Source organism: Bubalus bubalis, chromosome 9, assembly GCF_019923935.1.
Source record: "Bubalus bubalis isolate 160015118507 breed Murrah chromosome 9, NDDB_SH_1, whole genome shotgun sequence".
Taxonomy (NCBI): Eukaryota; Metazoa; Chordata; class Mammalia; order Artiodactyla; family Bovidae; genus Bubalus; species Bubalus bubalis.
In genome coordinates this window covers 92,828,922-92,853,361 of record NC_059165.1, presented here as the reverse complement: position 1 = coordinate 92,853,361, position 24,440 = coordinate 92,828,922, and the positions used below count along the sequence as shown (strand labels likewise).

The 24,440-nt window shown below is 47.4% G+C and overlaps 1 protein-coding gene across 3 annotated transcripts in view; it reads left to right on the top strand.

Annotated features, from left to right (window-relative positions):
• The window catches only part of RFX2 (regulatory factor X2), a 94,905-nt gene that overhangs the window by 44,589 nt on the left and 25,876 nt on the right, over positions 1 to 24,440 (top strand). For 2 of the 3 annotated variants that reach the window (XM_044948020.2, XM_044948018.2), the window contains exons 2-5: positions 4,103 to 4,215; positions 6,700 to 6,789; positions 8,955 to 9,034; positions 10,437 to 10,698. In XM_044948020.2, coding sequence (XP_044803955.2) covers positions 4,111 to 4,215; positions 6,700 to 6,789; positions 8,955 to 9,034; positions 10,437 to 10,698 — 537 coding nt within the window. In that variant the 5' untranslated portion in view covers positions 4,103 to 4,110. The remainder of the gene's footprint in view (positions 1 to 4,102; positions 4,216 to 6,699; positions 6,790 to 8,954; positions 9,035 to 10,436; positions 10,699 to 24,440) is intronic. The other variant, XM_044948019.2, reaches the window with a different exon arrangement.

Sequence of the window (24,440 nt, the reverse complement as noted above, 5' to 3'; positions counted from 1 at the left end):
GGTGTTCATTCATTTGCTAAATGTGTATCAGCTGCCTGATACAATGTGCCTGGGACCAAAGCAGGACCCCAGCACCTCACGGGGTGGACCATAAGGAGACCCCTGTGTGGGTTTCCCAGGGATGCCATTCAAAGTACCACAAACTGGGTGGCTTGAAACAACCAAAAAACAATCCTCTTGCAGTTCGGGAGACCAGAGAGTGTCGACAGGGCCATGATCGCTCTAGGGGAGGCTCCTCCCTGCCTCCTCCAATTCTAAGGGCCTCGGCATCCTCGGTTTGTAGCCGCATCACCCGTCTCTGCCTCCACCGTCGCATGGCCTTCTTCCCTGTGTGTCCTTTTCTAAGACGCTATCACTGGATTTGGGCCCCCCCTCATCCCTGTGATCTCCTTTCCATGCTTCCCTTCTGTACATCTGCAGGGGCACTGTTTCCAAATAAGTTCACATCCTGAGACTCCAGGAGGACATGAATTTGGGGGGACACCCTTCAACACACTACAGCCCCCCAAAAGTGAGCTGTGCCCAATTGCCCATCCTGAGTTTTAAGGGCTACCCCTGGCTTTTAGGGTTCTGGCATTCAACGAATCAGCCTTCTTTGTGGCTTCATAAACTTCAGGATAGCTGGCACAGTGGTAAAGAATCCACCTGCCAGTGCAGGAGATGCGGGTTTGATCCCTGGGTCAGGAAGATCCCCTGGAGAAGGAAATGCCAACCCACTCCAGTATTCTTGCCTGGGAAATCCCATGGACAGAGGAGCCTGGCGGGCTATAACTCATGGGGTCATAAAGAGTCGGACATGACTGAGCATGCAGCAGCAGCATCAAGCTTCAAGAAGACCACGGTTGGCATTTAACCAGTGTCTGATATTTCCGTTTGTCTTTAAATGTCACCAACTTCACCCTTCTCCCAATATGAGTCACCCTCTGGGGTCCCCCCAGGTCCTGTCATGTTGGTGAGATGTGGCCTCAGAAACAAGGTGCTGGATGGAAGGCCTGTGGGCCTCAGGCTTCAAATCAAGACAGTGTAATTTTTCTACGTCTTCCAAAACCACACCACTTTATCAAACCCAAATTATGTGGATCAGTTACCAACAACCATGGCCCATCCCCTGTTTCTATAAATGGTTTTATCAGAATCCTGCCAAGATCATTCATTCATGTGTCAGCCGTGGTTGCTCCTATGCTATGATGGCAAAGTCTAGTAGTTGTAACAGAGATCAGGTGGGCCCATAAGTCCCACTTGGGACTTAAGTCTGCTGACTCTGGTCTGAATGACATTTGTTGCTGTTGTTCACTCAATCAGTCATGTCAAACTCTGCGACCCCACGGACTGCAGCACACCAGGCTTCCCTGTTCTTCACCATCTCCCGAAGCTTGTTCAAACTCATGTCCATTGAGTCAGTGATGCCATCCAACCGTCTCATCCTCTGTCATCCTCTTCTCCTCCTGCCTTCAATCTTTCCCAGCATCAGGGTCTTTTCCCATGAGTCGGCTCTTTGCATCAGGTGGCCGAAGTATTGGCGCTTCATCCTCAGCATCCGTCCTTCCAATGAATATTCAGGATTGATTTTCTTTAGGATTGACTGGTTTGATCTCCTTGCTGTCCAATGGACTCTCAAGAGTCTTCAACACCACAGTTCAAAATCATCAATTCTTTGGCTCTCAGCCTTCTTTATGGTCCAACTCTCAAATCCATACATGACTACTGGAAAAACCATAGCTTTGACTATTCAGACCTTTGTCAGCAAAGTGATGTCTCTGCTTTTTAATACACCATCCAAATTTATCATAGCTTTTCTTCCAAGGAGTAAGCGTCTTTTAATTCCATAGCTACAGTCACCACCTGCAGTGATTTTGGAGCCCAAGAAAATAAAGTCTGTCCCTGTTTCCATTGTTTCCCCAACTATTTGCCATGAAGTGATGAGACCAGGTGCCATGATCTTAGTTTTTTGAATGTTGAGTTTTAAGCCAACTTTTTCACTAAACGCCATACAGTATGAGATAGTGCATCCTGGTCAGGAGTGTGTTAGACTAACTCACATTCTGGAAAGTGCATTCTGGCCACAGTAAGCAGAGCATGGGCCTGCCATCTATCCCACTCACTCACAGCCTCTCCTTGTCTCCGTAAGACTCAACTATGGACCAAGGAACTGGTCTCAGTGAAGTCAGCCTCCTCACTTTCTCACTCGTGGATTCATTTCATGGAGAGTTTGCATCACTTTCCCCCTAGTGCCACTGAAGTTACCCACTTCCTGGCTTCAGATGGGGACACAATGGTACAGAGTGGGTAACTGACTGGCTAAATGGTCAGAGAAAACCGTGAATATAAGACCACAAGTTAGGCAAATTCCCATAGAATAATTCCAAAAGTGAGTTTCGTCAGGAAGGAGAGAAAGTTGGAGACCCAGCAAATACAGATTGGAAATTCACAGTCTCCTTCTCCTCTCCCTCCTCTTCCTCCTCCCCCTTCATCCCTCTCTCTCCCTTCTTCTCCTCTTCCTCCTCCAAAAGAGGCAAAGAGCACATGAAGCAGCCGTCATTGTATGGATCTGGGGACCTCTGGTGGTGAGAACTGAGTCAAGGTCACAGGAAATAGAAAAATGCCAAGGCACGGCCACAGTGCATCAAATGGTTCCTGTGGTACCAAAGGCACCGGGGGTGGGAGGGAGGGGCCTGGGATAGTCAGTGAAGATGGAATTTAGCCAGCACTCTCAGATCCAAACACACACACATGCACACCTTTCTGCTTCCCTTAGGCAAATTGTTTCAATCTATTATCAGTTTTTCTTTGAATTTTTTAAAAAGGCTTTAAAAAAATTATTTACTTATTATTGGAGGTGGGACTCTTGGGGCTACAGAGAAACACAGAGTTTCTGGCAGTATGTCCTGGGCACTGTGGTGTGTGCCATGCTGTCCAGGTCTCCCCGGGAGTTGGGAGCCCAGACTCGTGGGAGGACATGCTTAGAGCCGTGGCCGGTAGGGGACAAGACAGAGATGAGACAGCTGTGTGCGGCCACAAAGCCATCTCCCCTGTCTGCAGTTGCTGATCTGCTTCTTGAAGCTTGAAGCTAGCCAGTGTTTGTTAAAAAGTAAAGAGAGGAATTTCCCTGGCAGTCCAGTGGTTGAGACTCCACGCTTCCACTGCAGGACGCATGGGTTCAATCCCTGGCTGGGGAGTCAAGATCCCACATGCCCTGCTGTGTGGCCAAAAAAAATTTTTTTTAATGTAGAGAGTTTGCCTTTCAGTATTTTCCTGGAGTGAATCTCATCTGCCACTTTGTGCTGCGGTTACATGAATTTTTTGGTAGAGAATTTTTAAACGACCCATTTGAGAGATGTCTGCACCTGGCTGCAGAGAAATATATCAATACTTTTACACTTTCTCATGGGCAGAGGAACAAAATGCACCTTTTCTTATTGCTGAAATGCCTGAGGATTTTTCTCCAGCCCAAAGGAAGGTGCCAATTCTTTCCTCTGCCGTCACCTTTTTTCTCGCTGGTGTTGAATCCGCCCCCAAAGGGACGGATTGGTATCCGGGGACATCTGTGGTTGTGATGACTGGGGGCGCAGGGGTGCTGTTCCACTCCACACCTGGCCCAGGAGGTCCCACAGGCCTCCTGCTCACTGGCCCGCTCACTGACACCTGCTCGCTGGCCACGGTGCCAAGAGGACACCCTGCCCTAAGAGATGCGCTTATAGTGGGGTGTGGTAGCTCCCCAGATGGCAAACATCCAACAAGCGCTTTTAATTTTCTCCATAAATGGTTTAAAAATTGCATGAACCCTTGAAAATAGTCGAGCTTGATGAGATTGGTGCCATTGTCCCACACCTGTCCTTCAGGAATTCCTGCTGGGCTATTTTTTCAGGTTTCTGTTGGAAAAAATACCTCCTGCACCTCCCTTCTCTCTTCTTATGAAATGATTGCGAAGCCTTTCTCCCCCTGCCTCTTACTTACCTCGTCTGCCCAGGATCCTCGCATTTGAACCTGGTCATTGCCACTCACTCACTACCTTGTCCATCACCTCTCCAGGCTTCGCGATGGCAGCCCTGCCCCCCTCACTCTCTCTCTGCCCTCCCCTCACTCTCTCTCCGCCTCTCTTTAGACCTGAGCATGCAGAACTCAGAGAGTGGATCGGATTCCCCGGCTTCCGTGGCTTTGTGTTCGTCGGCGGCTGCCCAGGCGCCCGTGGCCCAGCCAGTGACAGCCTCCCCGCAGGTAACAGATCAGCCCGCCTGTTGCTTAGGCAGCCCTGGAAAAACCAGTGCAGCCAGGGTGGACACATCCACCACGGTTTCAGAAAACATTTAAATCTGCAGAGCCTGGCATCTCTATTCTGAATTGACTTCTCAGCTCCACGGCTGCTGCTGTTGAAATGCACCCTCATGTTCCTCCCTCTTCCCATGTTATCTGGCTTTTTCACCGTTTGTTTTAAAAGGCCCCACCAAGGAATTGGTGAAATGATCCAAACTCAGAACCACAGCCCTTCTTGGACTCTGATCGACTTCATTCTCATCTGCTAGCGGCAGTTTTTTCTTGTACCTTGGAAGTGAGCCTTCTACGCAGAAGTGAGGTCTTAGGATTGGTTCATAATCGAACCTAGCATTAGAAGTGGCATATTCTTTCAAACTTGTGGAGAATTTTCACAAGTTCTCATCTCATCAAGGTTCTCCCAACTCCTAGATTTCTGCAGTAGTTTGGAATACACCAGAAAGTAGACATAAACATAATTCCACGTGAAACTGAAGGTAATGGAACAGACCAGAAGTCGTGGACACGTGCAGAGGCCCACTATCTATGATTTACAAATCTGAAAATTAGGAGCGGGACAGAAAGAATTGGTACTGGCAAAAAAGAAAAATAAAACCCGTAATTCAGCAAAAGCAAGTAAATAGACACTGAGACCACTTATTCAGTTTAGCACACGTAGTCGGGCACGTGTGGCATTTATTTCTTGGAATTGTGGCCACCCCAGCACGGGTACCTAGAGGGCGCGATCACTTGTGGCTGTGGACTCACTGTTTCCGTGCCCACCGCATCTGATGCGTGGGCCCTCCACCCCCTGTTCCCTGGGGTCCCTCTCACCAGCCCCAGTCTCAGGTGCCCCAGGTCTGGGTGTTAGCCACCTCTGGCGACTACAGGCCCAGCATTCTGCCCTGCAGCTCCATGTCCATCCCAGGCTCCAGGGCTCCCGTCCCTGCTGGAGATGGGTCCAGCCCCCCAGCCCAGCATCAGTGGCTGCATCCCCCACCCCTTGGGCACCTGCCTCGCCTGCAGGCTTCCTGAAGAGTGAGCACCCAGTGCCTCCCCAGTAAGGGGCTTTCTTGCTCCCTCCATCCCATGATGCTCACTTCCTACTTCTCCTCTCAGTCCCGCGCCGTCCAGCAGAACTCCCCAGCACAGTGGGAGTGTCCCGCCGCCAGCCCAGCTAGCCCAGGGCTGCAGAGAAACTGAAACTTGCAGTTCATTTAAATCAAAGTCAATGTCAACGGCCACAGAGATACACAGCTATTATCTTCCATATTGGATGCCTCAACTTTGGAGTGTGTGCCTGTAAGTCCACAAAATTCTTATTTATCTATTTGAGGTGAAATTCACACAACACAAGATTTGCCATTTTAAGGTGAACAATTTAGCGGCGTTTTAGACATTCACAGTGTCTTGCAACCTCCACTTCTGGCTAGTTCAAGGACATCTTCATCCTCCCAAATAGAAACCCCCTCCCCATTAGCAATGACCCTCCGTCCCTCACCCCCAACCCCTGGCAACCAGAAATCCACTCTGTCCCTGCGGATCAGTCTGCTCTGGACATTTCCCGTAGATAGAATCACACACGGTGTGTGCTTCTGTGCCTGCTTCTCTCACTGAGCGTCATGTCCTCAGGGTCCATTAACACTGTGTGGAGAGTTGGGCTTCTCTCCTTTTCCTGGCTGAGTGATGTTCCCCTGTGTGGATGGACACTTGGGGTTTGTCCATCCATCCTGTTGATCTCTGTGTGCCATCTGTGTTCTCTGTGTCTTTGGGGGTGAGTTCACGGAGGGCTAAGTGTGTTGAATTCTTAGTGCAGTGGTGTTCATGAGACCAAGCCCTGCAGAATTACTGCACCTGGTGATGCATAGGGTCCACGAGGCCAGTCACAGAATCACAGTCCACGACTTCTGAAGCCCCAGGCCCACAGAAACAAATCCCTCCTATTCCTCCCTCCCCTCGGGAGTGCATTTGATCCTTCCCACTTTCCTAGCTTTGTCCGTTCAACCAGTTCTCCAGCAAAGTGACAAAGCCATTCTAGGAAGATGGCCCAGGGGCCCAGAGAGCAGCCATGGAGCCCAGGAGGGGGCTGGCCTGAGTCTGAGTTAAAGAACTTCCAATACTGAGATGCTGGGACTGCAACCTAGCAGTGACCACTCTGGGCTTCCTTTCTTCTTAAACGGGGGCAGGAGACACGGTGGGGTGTGACCCAGCCTGTCCGGGGGAGGCGGTGTGGCTGGCACCCAGTTCTCAGCCCACGTCACCCTGATGACTACAGACCCCAAGGAGACAAAGCTGCTGGGGGCATGTGTGTGCCCTCTTTCTTCTTACCGCCACCCCCCCACATACGTTTCCATTAAGCGGCAGCAGGCACAGTCACGCCGGCTGTGACCTATATTTGTTTTCAGGACTCACGTATGATGAGCCTAAATGTCCTCTCTCCTTCCCTTGTAGAGGGTGTTGGTCCAGGCAGCGGGCTCGGCTCCCAAAGGGGCCCAGATGCAGCCACTCTCCCTCCCCAGAGTCCAGCAGGTGACACAGCAGGTAACCACAGCACAGGGGACGTGGGACACGGTTGGCATGGCATGTCTGGGAGCCCCCATCCAAACAACAGTACTTGCTTTCCTGTTTTGTCGTTTCCTTTTGTGTGACGTGTTTGGCTCCTTACCAGGAAGTTCTCTTTGGAAGCGTTAAAAAAAAAAAAAAAAAACTGTTGCTGCAGATAGTTTGTTACAAGCCAAGAAAGCTGATGATCTTTATTAATTCAGATCTTCAGCCTTTCGGGCACAAGTGAGCCGCTAGGTAGAGCCTGGGGTGCAGCTGTAGACACGCAGGCAGATGGCAGAGGTTTCTGAATAGGAGGAACGTGGAGCCTCCAGGAGAGGCAGACCCACCCACAGGCAAGTGCTGGACCTTCAGACAGGCGCCTCTTGTGCAGTTAAATGATTAGAGAACATAGCTTGAACGTGTGGGCTCAGCAGCCAGATCACAGCCCAGATCATCAGCTCAGACAGGCAGCGTGATCTTAGCAGCAGTCGGCAAACCTTTTTTGGAAAAGGCCTCACAGTGCTTTTTGTTTGGTTGGTTGGTTTTGCAGGCCAGACAGTCTCAGGCACAACCATGCAACTCTCGTGGAAGGGATGGTGTGGCCGTGTGCCAATAAAACTATTTGTAAGATCAGGCGGGCCAGATTTGACCTAGGGACCCAAGTTTGCCAACTCCTGCTCTATGCGAGATGCTGAGTTCAAATTCATTAAGGCTCCCATGCAACAGGACCTAGGAGCATAGTGTGGAGATGGCGAGACCCCAGAGGACACGCTTCTCCCTTCAAGGGGCTCTGTTCAGATTAGCAGTGTGTTTAGAGAGGTTTGGCCTTTCCCTGGTGGCTCAAAGGGTAAAGCGTCTGCCTACAATGCAGGAGACCTGGGTTCGATCCCTGGGTTAGGAAGATCCCCTGGAGAAGGAAATGGCAACCCACTCCAGTACTCTTGCCTGGAAAATCCCATGGACAGAGAAGCCTGGTAGTCTACAGTCCATGGGATCGCAAAGAGTTGGACACGACTGAGTGACTTCACTCCTTAGAGAGGTTTGCCTGATGCTGTGTGATTCAGGGTTTCCTGCAGGAGGAGTGAAGGCTCTGGGGGTGCCCAGCAAGGACCCTGCATCTTTGCCTCATCTCCTCAAGGGAGGGGCGCGACCATGGCTCCATGATTCCAGAAGCTTTCCCTGTTCCTTGGGGCTGGCCATGTGTCCACCATTTCTCTCTCCACTGACCTCTGCATCATACCCACCCCCTACGGACGAGAGGGGTTATGTGTGTGCACATGTCCCTGGGTTGTGTCCTCAGAGGTGGGAGTCGATCCAATCCTGCCGCTACATAAAGGTCTACAGAGAGGCCATGATGAGACCTGCCCCTGATTTCCTCATCCCCAGTGAGCTTGAATCAAGCATCCACTAAGCCTCCCTCCATCGCAGAATCCTGAAGTTCCCCACACAGAGCTCTGGGCTCCATCAAAGCGCCTGCATCCCCCAGGGGTCATCAGCTGAGGCTGTGGACTGACAGAGGAGGGAGGGGTCTTCCCATTGGCCCCCACCCTCCACCTGCAGCCCCCAACCCCTACTCCAGGCCCAGCACTCCTACTGATTCTGCTCAGACCTTCACAGTCTCTCCCAGAGGGGTTCCCAAGGCCCCTCCCCTGACCGAGATGCTGGGGACAGCCTCTAGGGCGCCAAAGAGGGTGGCGTGGGGGTGATAGAGCACATGAGCCACTTGAGCCCCTGCCCTGCCGGGGGATGGGATAATGGAGGGTGGGATAATGAGGAGTGGGATCAGACGCTCCAAGGTCCTAGTTCTGTCCACATCTCTGGTGTCCACCATCAAGCAAGACCGGCCCCTCTGCCCAGTGGCCAGTAGACCCCAGGCACCATCACCACCACCACCTCCCGCCCTGTTCCGGATCTCGGCTCCCAGGTGCCAGCGGGGCTCCTCTCCACATGGAATAGGGGCCCCAACCTGCTGCGATCATCCCTGTCTGGGCTAATCCGGAATACGTGGCCTCGACGTGACCATCTCTCCTAGGTTTTAGACGTGCCAGCTGGGGGTAGGACAAGTGTAACGTGGCACTAAGCGTTCACAAAAGGCAATAGGAGACATTTCCGCCTGAATAATCTGGAAACCGTGTAACGCCGAGTGTCTGCTGTTGTTTCAGGTCCAGCCGGTGCAGCACGTGTACCCCACCCAGGTGCAGTACGTGGAGGGCGGGGACGCCATCTTCACCAACGGAGCCTTGTACGTGGGTGCCTTCTCCCCTCCCCAGGAAGGGCTTCACAGAGAACCAACCTGGCCACCATGCCTACTGAGCTCCCCTGGCGATGGGTTTGCCCACAATCTTCTCCCTTCACCTCCTGGTGGGGTGACCCAGCTATTACACCCCCATCAGGACATCTCAGCCCAGTAGAGATATCAGAAATCATAGGCCTTTGTAGTTTTACTTCACGGAAAGGCAGTTTTAAAAAACAGAAACTCCAATCCACCCTTGAAGTCTGGAGAGCCCACCTTTGAAACCCAGAAACCATTTCCATCTCTGCTTTTTCATTCTGGCCTCTGTTAGCCTCTGGCTTATCTTGATGTTTTGAGAACTTGATCTACTACTTGTCAAGGACATCCAGGGCTCTCTGCTTTTGAACTCCGTGATGCTTGGGGGAGAGTGATGCAGTTCCTAGAAGCTCACTGCTCGGCATGCACCCTTGTGCCTGCTTCTGACTCTGGTTTCAGGACTCCCCCTGGGGTCCTGGGAGGGCGTGGGGGCCTGGCTGTGGTTAAAGATGTGACTCCTGGGATCCTGAGTGTCCGCAGCTCAGCGCTGACCCAGAGGAGGATGGGTGAACCCTGAGGCCACAGCAGGCTCTGGGGGCACTCTGGTGGTAGTGGCCTGGTTTGACTGCACTGTGGTCAGAGATGATGTCCCCCGGAGATTGGAGGGACCTCCCTCCCCTCTCCAGAAGGGCCTTCCCTCAGTCACCCCTGAGGAAAAACCCCTACTGACCTCCTTTCACTGCAGCAGGCTGGACATCAATGGACATGGTGAATGATTTGATCCAGATGTTAAAGGAACATCAGACGAATTCTTGGAATCCTTTAGATATTCTTTTTATTAAGCAATTACATTTAAAAAAACAACTGGCTTTCTGGGTTGAAAGAACTAGATTCTCAGGAAGCTGCAAAATGAGCCCAGAGTCCCTTGTACCATTCCCCCAGGCTCCCATCCGGCTCCCTATCGCCAGTGGAGACAGCATCTGTGACGGCAGGACACTGACGTCGGGTGTATTCAGCTTCACAGCCCTTGCACGCACTTGTGCCCATGAGCCTCTGTGTGTGTGTGTGGGTGTGGATGTGGGTGTGGGTGGGCGTGGGTGTGGGTGGATCGGTGGGTGACTTGACATCTTCTTATCCCGGGGTAGCCCTCCCATAACCAGGGTCGGGTGCAGTCCCGCCCCATTCCCCCAGGGGGCGCCCGCGTGCAGTTCGCACCTGAGGTTTGTAAACCACCAGTTGTGTGAGCTGGGATTCCACGTGCTTTCTGAGACCCTGGGTGTGAACTTGGCTGTGTTGACAGTCCGTGGCTGACTTAGCCACGCACTCAGTGCCCTGGGCCGCGGCATTGACACGACGCCTTTTCTCTCTCCACCAGGCGGACGGCCTACGCCTACAACCCTGAGCCTCAGATGTACGCCCCCAGCAGCGCCGCGTCCTACTTTGAGGCCCCAGGCGGCGCCCAGGTGACCGTGGCAGGCTCCTCCCCGCCCGCAGTCCCCTCCCACAGCATGGTGGGCATCACCATGGACGTCGCGGGCAGCCCCATCGTCTCCAGCGCAGGAGCCTACCTTATCCACGGGGGGATGGACGGCACCAGGCACACCCTGGCCCACACGTCCCGCTCGTCGCCGGCTACGGTATGTACATCCCGGGCTCTGGAGGGGGCAGGTTAAACCCCCAACAGCAGCAGGATGGTGAGTAGAAGGCAGCTGGGACCACGGGCGTTGGGCCCCACCAGCCTCAGACAGGTGCCCCCTCTGTGAACCTGGAGTCCTCCCTTGGTAAAGACAGAGAGTGGATAGCAGGCAGCTTCTGGGAGGGATGTTGTGTTCTGGCAGACGCCACTGGTGCTGGCGTTCCACCATGACCACGGTCATCATCGTCAGCCTCTAGGAGGTGGAGATCGGCCCTTCCCTGCGGAACTGGGCTGAATCAAAGCTATATGGGCACCCCTTGCCCCTGCCCCAAACCGTGGCTCATCTGCTTTGGAAATGTATCTGCTTTGAAAACCCTACGTCCCATACTTACTCTAACTTTTAAAATTAGCACAGAATAGAGTGAACCGCTTGGGTGCACAGAGAGACAAGTTCTGATGCATACACAGCCTCAGGTGCCTGTCCCTACATCAGAATACAGCACGGTGGCGTTGCCCCCAGAACTCCCTGGGTATTTCTTGGTAGTGACACCCTCCTCTCACCCACGAGCCCTGTCACCCGTGGGTCTGTCCTCCGTCACCGCAGTTTGTTTTGGTCGGGGGGGATCACCCCCAAGATCCCCATTGTGGCCAGCTTCTTTCCCCCAGTGTGGATCCTGGAGATCCCGTCCAGTTGTTGTGTGAGTCACTGGCTCCTTCCTGTTCCTCAGTCGTCTTCCTTTACCCAAAAGTTGATTCATCCTTTCACCAGCCGAGGGCCGCCTGGGTTTTTCCAGTTTTTCATGATATTGAATAAAACACCTAGAAGTACTCACATGTGTAGACACATGTTTTGCTTTCTCTGGGGTTAATCAATGCCTACAAGTGGGATTGCTTGCTCCTATGGTAAGTACATGTTTAACTTTATCCAAAACCACCCGTGTTTTCCTGCGCAGTGTGAGTTCCTCCCCCAGCCAGGTGTGAGCTCCTCTTGTCCACCTTGTTGCCAGCATCTTCCGTTCTCAGGTGTCGTCAGCATCTTTGCTTTTAGCCATTTTCATCAGTGTGCGGTGTTATCTCACAGTGGTTGTAATTTGCATTTTCGTAATCACTAGTGATGGCGAGAACCCATTCATGGGCTTTGCCTCTCATATATATATTCTCTGGGGATGTGTCAGTTGAAGTTTATTGTTATTATTTTAACTGTGTTGTCTGTTTTCTTCCTGTTAATTTTGAGAATTGTTTGTATATTCTTGATTCAAGTCCCCTGCCAGATTTGTGATTTGCAAATATTCTTTCCCAGTCTTTAAAGTGTTTTTTATTCTCATACAAGTTCTATATAAATTTTAGATCAGTTTATCTATATTTACAAAAAATTCCTAGTGAGATTTTGATTCAATAGCCTTAAAGCTCTATATCAGTTTGGAGAGAATTGACATCTTTAAGTATCTTTTGGGTTTGGAGCTATTGTAAGTGGTATTGATTTTTAATTTCCAACTCTTCATTGCTAATGTATGAAAATATAGTTGATTTCTGGCTCTTGACTTTGCCTCCTGAGACTTTACCAAACTCACTTTTTAGTTCTCAGAGTTTTTTGTGGTCTGCAAATAGGAACAGTTTTATTTCCCCCTTTCCAATCTGGATGACTTTTATTTCTTTTTCTTGCCTTACTGCACTAGCTAGAACATCCTGTGCGTGCTAATTCACTTCAGTCATGTCTGACTCTTTGTGATCCTATGGGCTGTAGCCCACCAGGCTCCTCTGTCCATGGGATTCTCCAGGCAAGAATACTGGAGTGGGTTGCCCTCCTCCAGGGGATCTTCCCAACCCAGGTATCGAACCCATGTCTCTTATGTCTCCTGCATTGGCAGGTGGGTTCTTTACCACTATCGCCACCTGGGAAGCGCAGGACGTCCTGTACGATGTTGCATATGAGTAGTGAGAGTGGGTATCCCTCAGGGAAAAGCTTCAGTCTTTCATTCCTAAGTGATGTTACCTGTAGGGTTTTCACAATGCCCTTTTTCAGGTTGAGGAAGTTTCCTTCTATTCCCAGTTTTCTGAGAGTTTTTATCATAATTGGATGTTGAGTTTTGTCAAATGCTTTCTTTTCATCGATACGATCATGTGCTTTTTCTTCTTTAGACTATTGAAATAATGGGTCAATTAAAAAATACCTTCCTGTTTTTGTGGAGGCCTAATTTTCAATAGAAGGGGATGCTCTAACCTCATCCCTGTTCTCTTGATCCTGATGTGTTTCAGGGTCACCGTGATATCAGAGGCCCCCCAAGTCTTGCTGACCTCTCCTTTCTATGTCCAGAGTGTGGGCGCCGCCTGCCCCGCCATCCCGGGGCACCAGCAGCCTGTGTGTCCCCACCTGCCCCCGCAGGGCCCTCAGCACACCCTCAGGGGACTGGCTGGCAGACCTGAGCGTGGGGCTGCTGTCAGTCGGGAGTGCTCCTCACAGACACGATGCCTGCACATCAGCAAACTGCATCGACTCATACTGGTGAATAAACTGGGGTCACAGGTCACAGACCAACTGCAATCATAGGTCATGATGTTCTCTGTGGTCCACACCACCTCACCACACACAAAGGCAGCTCAGACCCTGGGCTGCCCAGTCACTGTGGTCTGATATCTGGGGTTCAAGTTTTTTAACTGATTGGAAATCCACCTACCCTGCTCTTCCAGGACCGATTTTATTTTCTTGAGCTCCAAAATCACTGCAGGCAGTGACTGTAGCCATGAAATTAAAAGATTCTTGCTCCTTGGAAGGAAAACTGTGACAAACCGAGACAGTGTATTAAAAAGCATTACTTTGCCAACAAAGGTCAGTCTAGTCAAAGCTATGGTTTTCCCAGTAGTCATGTATGGATGTGAGAGTTGCACCATAAAGAAAGCTGAACACTGAAGAATTAATGCTTTTGAATTGTGGTGCCAGAGAAGACTCTTGAGAGTCCCTTGCTGCAAGGAGATCAAACCAGTCAATCCTAAAGGAAATCAACCTTGAATATTCATTGGAAGGACTGATGCTGAAGCTGAAGCTCCAATCCTTTGGCCACCTGATGCAAAGAGCCAACTCATTGGAAAAGACCCTGATTGAGAGCAGGAGAAAACTTTTTCCTCAGGGAAAGATTGAGGGCAGGAGGAGAAAGGGGCAACAGAGGATGAAATGGTTGGATGACATCATCAACTCAATGGACATGAGTTCGAGCAAACTCAGAGAGACAGTGAAGGACACAGAAGCCTGGCGTGCTGCAGTCCCTGGGGTCACAAAGAGCTGGACACAACTTAGCGATTGAACAACAACAATATGTAGAATCTAAAATATGTTACAAATGAATTTATTTACAAAACAGATTCACAGACACAGAAAACGAAGTTATGGTTACCAGAGGGGAAAGTGGGTGGGGGAGGGATGAATTAGGAGTCCGGGATTAGCAGATATAAACTACTCTACACAAAACAGATAAACAACAATGTCCTACTGTACTGCACAGGGACTATATTCCATATCCTTTGATAAACCCGAATGGAAAAGAATATATATATTTTAGTTGCAGTATTTGGGGCCTTGGGATGACAGATTCAAGTTCTGCAGTGTGCAGGCTGCAGCAGACGTCTCTGAGATGTGCCACTGGGAATCCTAGGAGTTTCTTGTCTGAGTCATTAGAGACTCAGCTCCTGCTTTCAGGACCCCAGCAAACATCCTGGCTCTGACCACCTGCAGTCGTGGGTATGCTAAGACACTTCAGTCGTGTCCGACCCTGTGCGACCCCATAGACGGCAGCCCACCAGGCTCCCCCATCCCTGGGATTCTCCAGGCAAGAACACTGGAGTGGGTTGCCATTTCCTTCTCCAATGCATGAAAGTGAAAAGTGAAAGTGAAGTTGCTCAGTCGCGTCCAACCCTCAGCGACCCCATGGACTGCAGCCTACCAGGCTCCTCCGTCCATGGAATTTTCCAGGCAAGAGTATTGGAGTGGGGTGCTACTGCCTTCTCCAGCCATGGGTATAGAGGAGCCAAATCTCACATCCTCTATCCAGCTCTCTGAGAAGACCGTCACATGGTCACTGCAAGCAGATGTGTTTGTAAGGGACTAGCTTCCGTCTACGCTCAGTAAGACTGATGGAGAGCCCGTCCATGCCTCCTTGTTCTGGCCCAGCTTCCCACGCGGGCCTCTCCATTCTCATGGGCCTTCCTGGTGGCCCACGGAGCTGGTGCACCATCCATGTGGCCTCACAGCTCACAATGGATCATCAGCGGCAAAACAGCTCTTCTCTGTAGCCTGTGTTTTCAGGGAAGATCAAGATATCTTGACGGCAAGCTCACATGCCTACTGTGCTTTTGCTAGAGGCTACCTTGCCCCCTGGACAGACCTTTGTACAAATACCACAGGAAACATTTTGCCAACAAAAGCACATCCATTTTTTCTCTAAAATATTCATCATCAGACTTCCCTGGCAGTCCAGCAGTTAAGACTCAGTGTTTCCACTGCAAGTGAAGTGGGTTCGATCCCTGGTCAAGGAACTAAGATCGTGCAATCAACCAAAACAATACATAAATGAATAAATAAATAATTCATCATCACTTTTTATCTGTTTAAGAGACTTTTTTAGAGAAATTTTAGGTTTATAGAAAAATCGAGCCTCAGTTCCCTTCAGTCGCTCAGTCATATCCAACTCTTTGTGACCCCATGGACTGCAGCACCCCAGGCTTCCCTGTCCATCACCAACTCCTGGACACTACTCAAACTCATGTCCATTGCATCAGTGATACCATCCAACCATCTCATCCTCTGTCATCCCATTCTCCTCCCGCCTTCAATCTTTCCAAGTATCAGCGTCTTTCCCAATGAGTCGGTTCTTAGCATCAGGTGGCCAAAGTACTGGAGTTTCAGCTTCAGCATCAGTCCTTCCAATGAATATTCAGGACTGATATCCTTTAGGATGGACTGGTTGGATCTCCTTGCCGTCCAAGGGACTCTCAAGAGTCTTCTCCAACACCGCGGTTCAAAAGCATCAATTCTTTGCCACTCAGCTTTCTTTATGATCCAACTCTCACGTCCATACATAACTACTGGAAAAACTATAGCTTTGACTAGATGGACCTTTGTTGGCAAAGTAATGTCTGTGCTTTTTAATATGCTGTCTAGGTTGGTCATAGCTTTCCAAGGAGCAAGTGTCTTTTAATTTCATGGCTGCAGTCACCATCTGCAGTGATTTTAGAGCCCCCCAGAAATAAAATCTCTCACTGTTTGCATTGTTTCTGCATCTATTTGCTATGAAGTGATGGAACCAGAGGCCATGATCTTAGTTTTCTTAATGTTGAGTTTTAAGCCAACTTTTTAATTCTCTTCTTTCACTTTCATCAAGAGGCTCTTTAGTTCTTCTTCGTTTTCTGCCATAAGGCTAGTGTCATCTGCGTATCTGAGGTTATTGATATTTCTCCCGGCAATCTTGATTCCAGCTTGTGCTTCATCCAGCCCAGCATTTTTCATGATGTACTCTGCATAGAAGTTAAATAAGCGGGGTGACAATATACAGCCTTGACGTACTCCTTTCCCAATTTGGAACCAGTCTTTTGTTCCATGTCCAGTTCTAACTGTTGCTTCTTGACCTGCATACAGATTTCTCAGGAGGCAGGTCAGATGGTCTGGTATTCCCATCTCTTTAAGAATTTTACATGGTTTGTTGTGATCCATACAGTCAAAGGCTTTGGCATAGTCAATAAAGCAAAAGTAGATGTTTTCCTGGAACTCTCTTGCTTTTTTGATGATCCGGCAGATGTTGGCAATTTGATCTCTGGTTCCTCTACCTTTTCTAAATCCAGCCTGAATATCTTGAAGTTCAGGGTTCACGTACTGTTGAAGCCTGGTTGGAGAATTTTGAGCATTACTTTACTAGCATAATGGTTGTCTGAGGAGGCCTTACAAATAGCTGTGAAAAGAAGAGAAACTAAAGGCAAAGGAGAAAAGGGAAGATATACCCATTTGAGTGCAGAGTTCCAGAGAATAGCAAGGAGAGATAAGAAAGCCTTCCTCAGTGATCAATGCAAAGAAATAGAGGAAAACAACAGAATGGGAAAGACTAGAGATCTCTTCAAGAAAATCAGAGATACCAAGGGAACATTTCATGCAAAGATGGATTCAATAAAGGACAGAAATGGTATGGACCTAACAGAAGCAGAAGATATTAAGAGGTGGCAAGAATCCACAGAAGAACTATACAAAGAAGATCTTCATGACCCAGATAACCACGATGGTGTGATCACTCACCTAGAGCCAGACATCCTGGAATGAGAATCAAGTGGGCCTTAGGAAGCAGCACTACGAACAAAGCTAGTGGAGGTGATGGAATTCCACTTGAGCTATTTCAAATCCTGAAAGATGATGCTGTGAAAGTGCTGCATTCAATATGCCAGCAAATTTGGAAAACTCAACAGTGGCCACAGGACTGGAAAAGGTCAGTTTTCATTCCAATCCCAAAGAAAGGCAATGCCAAAGAATGTTCATACTACTGCACAATTGCACTCATCTCACACACTAGCAAAGTAATGCTCAAAATTGAACCTAAACCAGAGAATTCCCATAATTCCCCACCCCATACCCAAGAGTTCTCCTTATTATTAACATCTTACCTAAGTTTGGTGCATTTGTTACAGTCACTGAGCCAATAGAACACCTTATTGTTATTAACTAAAGCCCCTGGTTGACATTAGGGCTTCCTCTTTGTGTTGTAGTTTCCATGGGTTTTGACGAACATCTAACGATGTCATCACTTTTGAATTTGGTTTTGCACATTTCTTTGCAAAGGGGGAAGCAGTGTCCCTTTGAAAGATCTACCTGAAATTTTTGTCTCTGTTCTGCTTTAAGTGACAAAATTAAAGAGTGCTACTGGAAATTCTGGCACTTATTCTAAAAAGTCTCAGTTAATTTTCCAGAGAAGTCATCATCCTGTTTAGAGTGACACAAACCCATTCATCATGTCAAAGGATACATGGGTCATCACTCAATAAAAGCCTCTTTCTAATTTCCTTCCTCTTTTCCTTGTGTTCTTGTTTTCTTTCATGGCTCTGTATGCAAATATCCACCCTGTGTGACCCCTGATTGGCCCCTGGTCCACAGATGGGACTTCTGATTGGTTAATAGTGTTGAGTGGGGGCTGGTTTCCAGGTCTTGGGGAGGTCATTGGGTCAATGAGGTCAATGACCATTTGGGGAGGCTGGCTGAAGGGCCTACAGGAAAGCTTTGTGCTCTTTTTGCAACTTTTTTGTTAAGTCTGGAGTTATTTTCAAACTAAAATTAAAAAAAAAAGTTTAATCGATGAATTAAGAAGTAGAACTATAATATTTTAAGTTCTAGGAACTACAAAAAGAGCTAAACATGTTAGCCTTTAAAAATGACTACTTAGACTTCCCTGGGGGTCCAGTGGCTAAGACTCTGCACTCCCAATGCAGGGGGTCTGGGTTCCATCTCTGGTCAGGGAACTGAGATCCCACATGCCACAAGGCACGGCCAGATCCAGGCTTGAGATACAAGTTTGCTTCAATACTGGTCATTGCTGGCCCTTTGCAGGGGTGATCTTGGTCTGTCAGGTCATTTTAATGAGATTACTGTGTTATGGATGGAAAGACCATTTGGGTGGATGCTAATGAACTCAAAGGAGAAGTAACTTTTACCCTCCCTTAGAAGACATGAATCTAGCCCTTATGTCAGGCAAAATCTTGCCAGAATTAAACAGGAAAGGAAAGGAATTGTAAAAATTACTTGTGCATGTATGCTCAGGTGCTCAGTCATGTCTGACTCTGCCACCCCCTGGATTGTAGCCATCCAGGCTCCTCTGTCCATGGGATTGTCTAGGCAAAGAATACTGGAGTGGCTTGCCATTTCCTTCTCCAGGGATCTTCCTGGCCTGGGGATCGAGCCTGTGTCTCCTGCATTGGCAGGTGGATTCTTTACCACTGAGCCACCTGGGTAATACTTGGAGAAGGGGACGACAGAGGATGAGATGGTTGGATGGCATCACTGACTTGATGGACATGGGTTTGGGTGAACTCCAGGAGTTGGTGATGGACAGGGAGGCATGGCGTGCTGTGGTTCATAGGGTCACAAAGAGTTGGACACGACTGAGCTGAACTGAACTGAAAACTTATCTGTGCTCTGCTATCACATTAAGTTCTTGAGACACTGTATCTTTGATCATAAGTCCTTAAGCATTGTCTCCCCACCTTTCTCCAGAGCCCCTAAAGCATGATATGTGTGTACCCTTTACCGCAGGCATTCTGCTAATAATTCTTGCAGTGGAAGCCAGTGAAATTAAATTGCCAAGGAAAAGGAATAAGGGCTGCTCTGCGCCCAATCAAAAATGAAAAATAAAGATGGAGGACTTCCCTGGTGGTCCAGTGGCTTACACTTTGCCTTCCAATGAGGGGGGTGCAGGTTCAACCCCTGGTTGGGGAGCTAAGATTCCACATGCCTTTTGGCCAAAATGACAAAACATAAAACAGAAGCAACATTGTAGCAAATTCAATAAAGACTTTAAAAAAACAAAAAGGTCCACATCAAAAAAAATAATCTTAAAAGAAATAAAGATAAAACTCCTGGTAAGTCAAGAAATATGTATGTGTGTGTGTGTATATATATATATATATATATATATAACATGTATTGGAGAAGGCAATGGCACCCCACTCCAGTACTCTTGCCTGGAAAATCCCATGGACGGAGGAGCCTGGAAGGCTATAGTCCATGGGGTTGCTGAGGATCGGACACGACTGAGCAACTTCAATTTTACTTTTCACTTTGATGCATTGGAGAAGGAAATGGCAACCCACTCCAGTGTTCTTGCCTGGAGAATCCCAGTGACGGGGGAGCCTTGTAGGCTGCTGTCTATGGGGTCACACAGAGTCAGACACAACTGAAGTGACTTAGCAGCATAACATGTATACATATGTTATATATGTGTATTATATACATATACATAATATACATATACATACATATATACTTAATATTATATACATATACATAATATACATATAATATACATTTATAACACATATAATATATATATGTATAACATGCATCCATGTTATACATAATGCCAAGATGTAAAGTAATCCTCAAAAAGTTCAGAAAACAGAAATGATTTTAGGGAAAGCTGCCTAGCCCTGGGGTGGGAATGGGCACCTCTACGTCCATCCTTGGCTCTTCCTTTCATGTTAGACATGTGCAGGTACCACTTCGATAAAAAAAATTTTAATAATAAGAATTAAACTCCAGTGGAGTATAAAATTAATTTCCACTTTAAACACTAACTTTTCCAGCCCCTGAGAGGACTGAGCAAGCCTTTTGTACTTGTGCAATGAGAATCCCTGGGTCAGATTTGTAAGCAAGCCTCCCTCCCCACTAACCCCCCCCCCCCCCCCCCGCCACTAACCCCCGCGCCCCGACTTCAAGCTCCAGTGTGAGAGGCTCCTTTTCCAAGGACGCTGGCTGGTTGGGCGCTGCTCGGGGCTGGGAGGCGGCGCCGCAGCGCCCTCTGCTGGATGCACTGCGCCGTGCCTTACGTCCTAACCACGGCACCAACCTCTCCAATGGAAGTTGGGGAACTAGGGATGTTTTCCTGAACTTCATCACCTTCAGAAGTGTCCCCGATGTCTTAATTTTAAAATGCAGTGAACACCTTGGGAGGTTCCACTGTGAATCAAGTTAATTTAATGTATAATAGGATGACCTTATACAGCAAATGTTCATTTGTATTCTTTACCACAATACTCAGAACTCCACGCCTTTTGGCAGTCAGTCTTTTATATGTCTGGCACCCTCTCAGGTACTCCATGAGATCTCAATTGTTTTCATGGGCTTCCCTGATGCTCCAGTGGTTAAGAATCCACCTGCCAATGCAGGGGACACAGATTCGATCCCTGATCTGGGAAGATCCCACATGCCTGTGCGCCACAACTACTTACTGAGCCTGTACTCTAGAGCCCACAAGTCGAAACTGCTGAAGCCCGTGCACCTTAGAGCCTGTGCTCTGCAGTAAGAGAAGCCACTGCAGCGAGAGGCCCTGGAACCACAGCTAGCGAGTAGCTCTGCTGGCTCACTCGGTAAAGAGCCTGCCTTCAGTGCGGGAGACCTGCGTTCAGTCCCCAGGTTGGGAGGATCTCCTGGAGTAGCACATGGCAACCCACTCCAGCATTCTTGCCCGGAGAATCCCCGTGGACAGAGGAGCCTGGCAGGCTGCCGTCTATGAACGCATGAAGTGCTATTTTTCCTTGAAAGGATGACAGACAAATTATGATTATTCAGACCTGGAGATCTGGCCCGCATTTTCTCAAAAATGAACAGCTGTGAGCCTGACACATCCAGGGAAACAACTGACAGATTTTATTGCCAATACGTTCTACAAAAAAAAAAAAAAAATTGAATTTTGGAAAACTGGTATCTTGCTGAAATGACTGGATGTTTTCGATATTGTATGATGAAATGTGTCAGTATTTGGAAGATCTGCAAACTTGGTGAACCAATATTTTCCAAGTGACCAGTGCACAGTGTTACAAAACCAGGCATGTGAGTAAAAAGATTCATTCAAATTGCAAGTGAGACTAAAGTTTTTTTTAATTATGTAGTTTTTATTGAGGTAAATTTCACAGAACATAAAAATGTGCCATTTTAATTATGTAAAAGGGCACAAACCAGTGGCATTTGGTACATTTTCACAATGTTGTGTAACCATTACCCTATCGAGTTCCAGAACATTCTCATCACCCTGTACCAGTTAGGAGTCACCCTCCCCCCCACCCCATTCCTTCCCCCTCCAGCCCCCTGGCAACTAAACTGATCTGCCTTCTGTCTCCATGGATTCACCTGTTCTGGACAAACGGAACGCCTCCCACGTGAACCCCTCCCACGTGGCCTCTTGTGTCTGGCCTCTTGCACTGAGCATCATATTTTCAAGGCTCAGCCACATTGTAACATGTGTCAGTGCTTCACTCCTCTGGGGGCATGAATAATATTCTCTTGTACATGTGGACCATCTCTTTTTTATCCATTCATCCGTGACTGACATTTGCATTTTTATGCTTTCTTGTCATTATGAATAACACTACTATGGACAAGTTTTTGTTAGAACACCTGTTTTCAATTATCTTGGGTCTAATGGCATTGCTGGGCCATGTGGCTTAACCGACTTTATGTTTAACAAATGTCTACCACAGTCGCTGAACCATTTTGCATTCCCACCAGCAATGGATAAGGGTTCCCAATTCCTCCCCATCCTTGTCAACACTTGTCATTAATATTTTTCTTATTTCTTTTACTAACCATCCTCGTGGGTATAAAGTGGTACCTCATTGTGGTTTGGTTTGTATTTCCCTAATGACTAATGAGGTTGAGCATCTTTTTATTTTTTTTATTTTATTTTATTTTTAAACTTTACATAATTGTATTAGTTTTGCCAAATATAAAAATGAATCCGCCACAGGTATACATGTGTGCCCCACCCTGAACCCTCCTCCCTCCTCCCTCCCCATACCATCCCTCTGGGTCGTCCCAGTGCACTAGCCCCAAGCATCCAGTATCGTGCATCGAACCTGGACTGGCAACTCGTTTCATACATGATATTTTACATGTTTCAATTCCATTCTCCCAAATCATCCCACCCTCTCCCTCTCCCACAGAGTCCATAAGACTGTTCTATACATCAGTGTCTCTTTTGCTGTCTCGTACACAGGGTTATTGTTACCATCTTTCTAAATTCCATACATATGCGTTAGTATACTGTATTGGTGTTTTTCTTTCTGGCTTACTTCACTCTGTATAAGAGGCTCCAGTTTCATCCACCTCATTAGAACTAATTCAAATGTATTCTTTTTAATGGCTGAGTAATACTCCATTGTGTATATGTACCACAGCTTTCTTATCCATTCATCTGCTGATGGACATCTAGGTTGCTTCCATGTCCTGGCTATTATAAACAGTGCTGCGATGAACATTGGGGTACTCGTGTCTCTTTCCCTTCTGGTTTCCTCAGTGTGTATGCCCAGCAGTGGGATTGCTGGATCATAAGGCAGTTCTATTTCCAGTCTTTTAAGGAATCTCCACACTGTTCTCCATAGTGGCTGTACTAGTTTGCATTCCCATCAACAGTGTAAGAGGGTTCCCTTTTCTCCACACCCTCTCCAGCATTTATTACTTGTAGACTTGGATTGCAGCCATTCTGACTGGCATGAAATGGTACCTCATAGTGGTTTTGATTTGCATTTCTCTGATAATGAGTGATGCTGAGCATTCTTTCATGTGTTTGTTAGCCATCTGTATGTCTTCTTTGGAGAAATGTCTGTTTAGTTCTTTGGCCCATTTTTTGATTGGGTCATTTATTTTTCTGGAGTTGAGCTGTAGGAGTTGCTTGTATATTTTTGAGATTAGTTGTTTGTCAGTTGCTTCATTTGCTATTATCTTCTCCCATTCTGAAGGCTGTCTTTTCACCTTGCTAATAGTTTCCTTTGATGTGCAGAAGCTTTTAAGGTTAATTAGGTCCCATTTGTTTATTTTTGCTTTTATTTCCAATATTCTGGGAGGTGGGTCATAGAGGATCCTGCTGTGATGTATGTCGGAGAGTGTTTTGCCTATGTTCTCCTCTAGGAGTTTTATAGTTTCTGGTCTTACGTTTAGATCTTTAATCCATTTTAAGTTTATTTTTGTGTATGGTGTTAGAAAGTGTTCTAGTTTCATTCTTTTACAAGTGGTTGACCAGATTTCCCAGCACCACTTGTTAAAGAGATTGTCTTTAATCCATTGTTTATTCTTGCCTCCTTTGTCAAAGATAAGGTGTCCATAGGTGCGTGGGTTTATCTCTGAGCTTTCTATTTTGTTCCATTGATCTATATTTCTGTCTTTGTGCCAGTACCATACTGTCTTGATAACTGGCTTTGTAGTAGAGCCTGAAGTCAGGTAGGTTGATTCCTCCAGTTCCATTCTTCTTTCTCAAGATTGCTTTGGCTATTCGAGGTTTTTTGTATTTCCATACAAATTGTGAAATTATTTGTTCTAGCTCTGTGAAGAATACTGTTGGTAGCTTGATAGGGATTGCATTGAATCTATAAATTGCTTTGGGTAGTATACTCATTTTCACTATATTGATTCTTCCAATCCATGAACATGGTATATTTCTCCATCTATTAGTGTCCTCTTTGATTTCTTTCACCAGTGTTTTATAGTTTTCTATATATAGGTCTTTAGTTTCTTTAGGTAGATATATTCCTAAGTATTTTATTCTTTCCGTTGCAATGGTGAATGGGATTGTTTCCTTAATTTCTCTTCTGTTTTCTCATTATTAGTGTATAGGAATGCAAGGGATTTCTGGGTGTTGATTTTATATCCTGCAACTTTACTATAGTCATTGATTAGTTCTAGTAATTTTCTGGTGGAGTCTTTAGGGTTTTCTATGTAGAGGATCATGTCATCTGCAAATAGTGAGAGTTTTACTTCTTCTTTTCCAATTTGGATTCCTTTTATTTCTTTTTCTGCTCTGATTGCTGTGGCCAAAACTTCCAAAACTATGTTGAATAGTAATGGTGAAAGTGGGCACCCTTGTCTTGTTCCTGACTTTAGAGGAAATGCTTTCAATTTTTCACCATTGAGGATAATGTTTGCTGTGGGTTTGTCATATATAGCTTTTATTATGTTGAGGTATGTTCCTTCTATTCCTGCTTTCTGTACAGTTTTTATCATAAATGGATGTT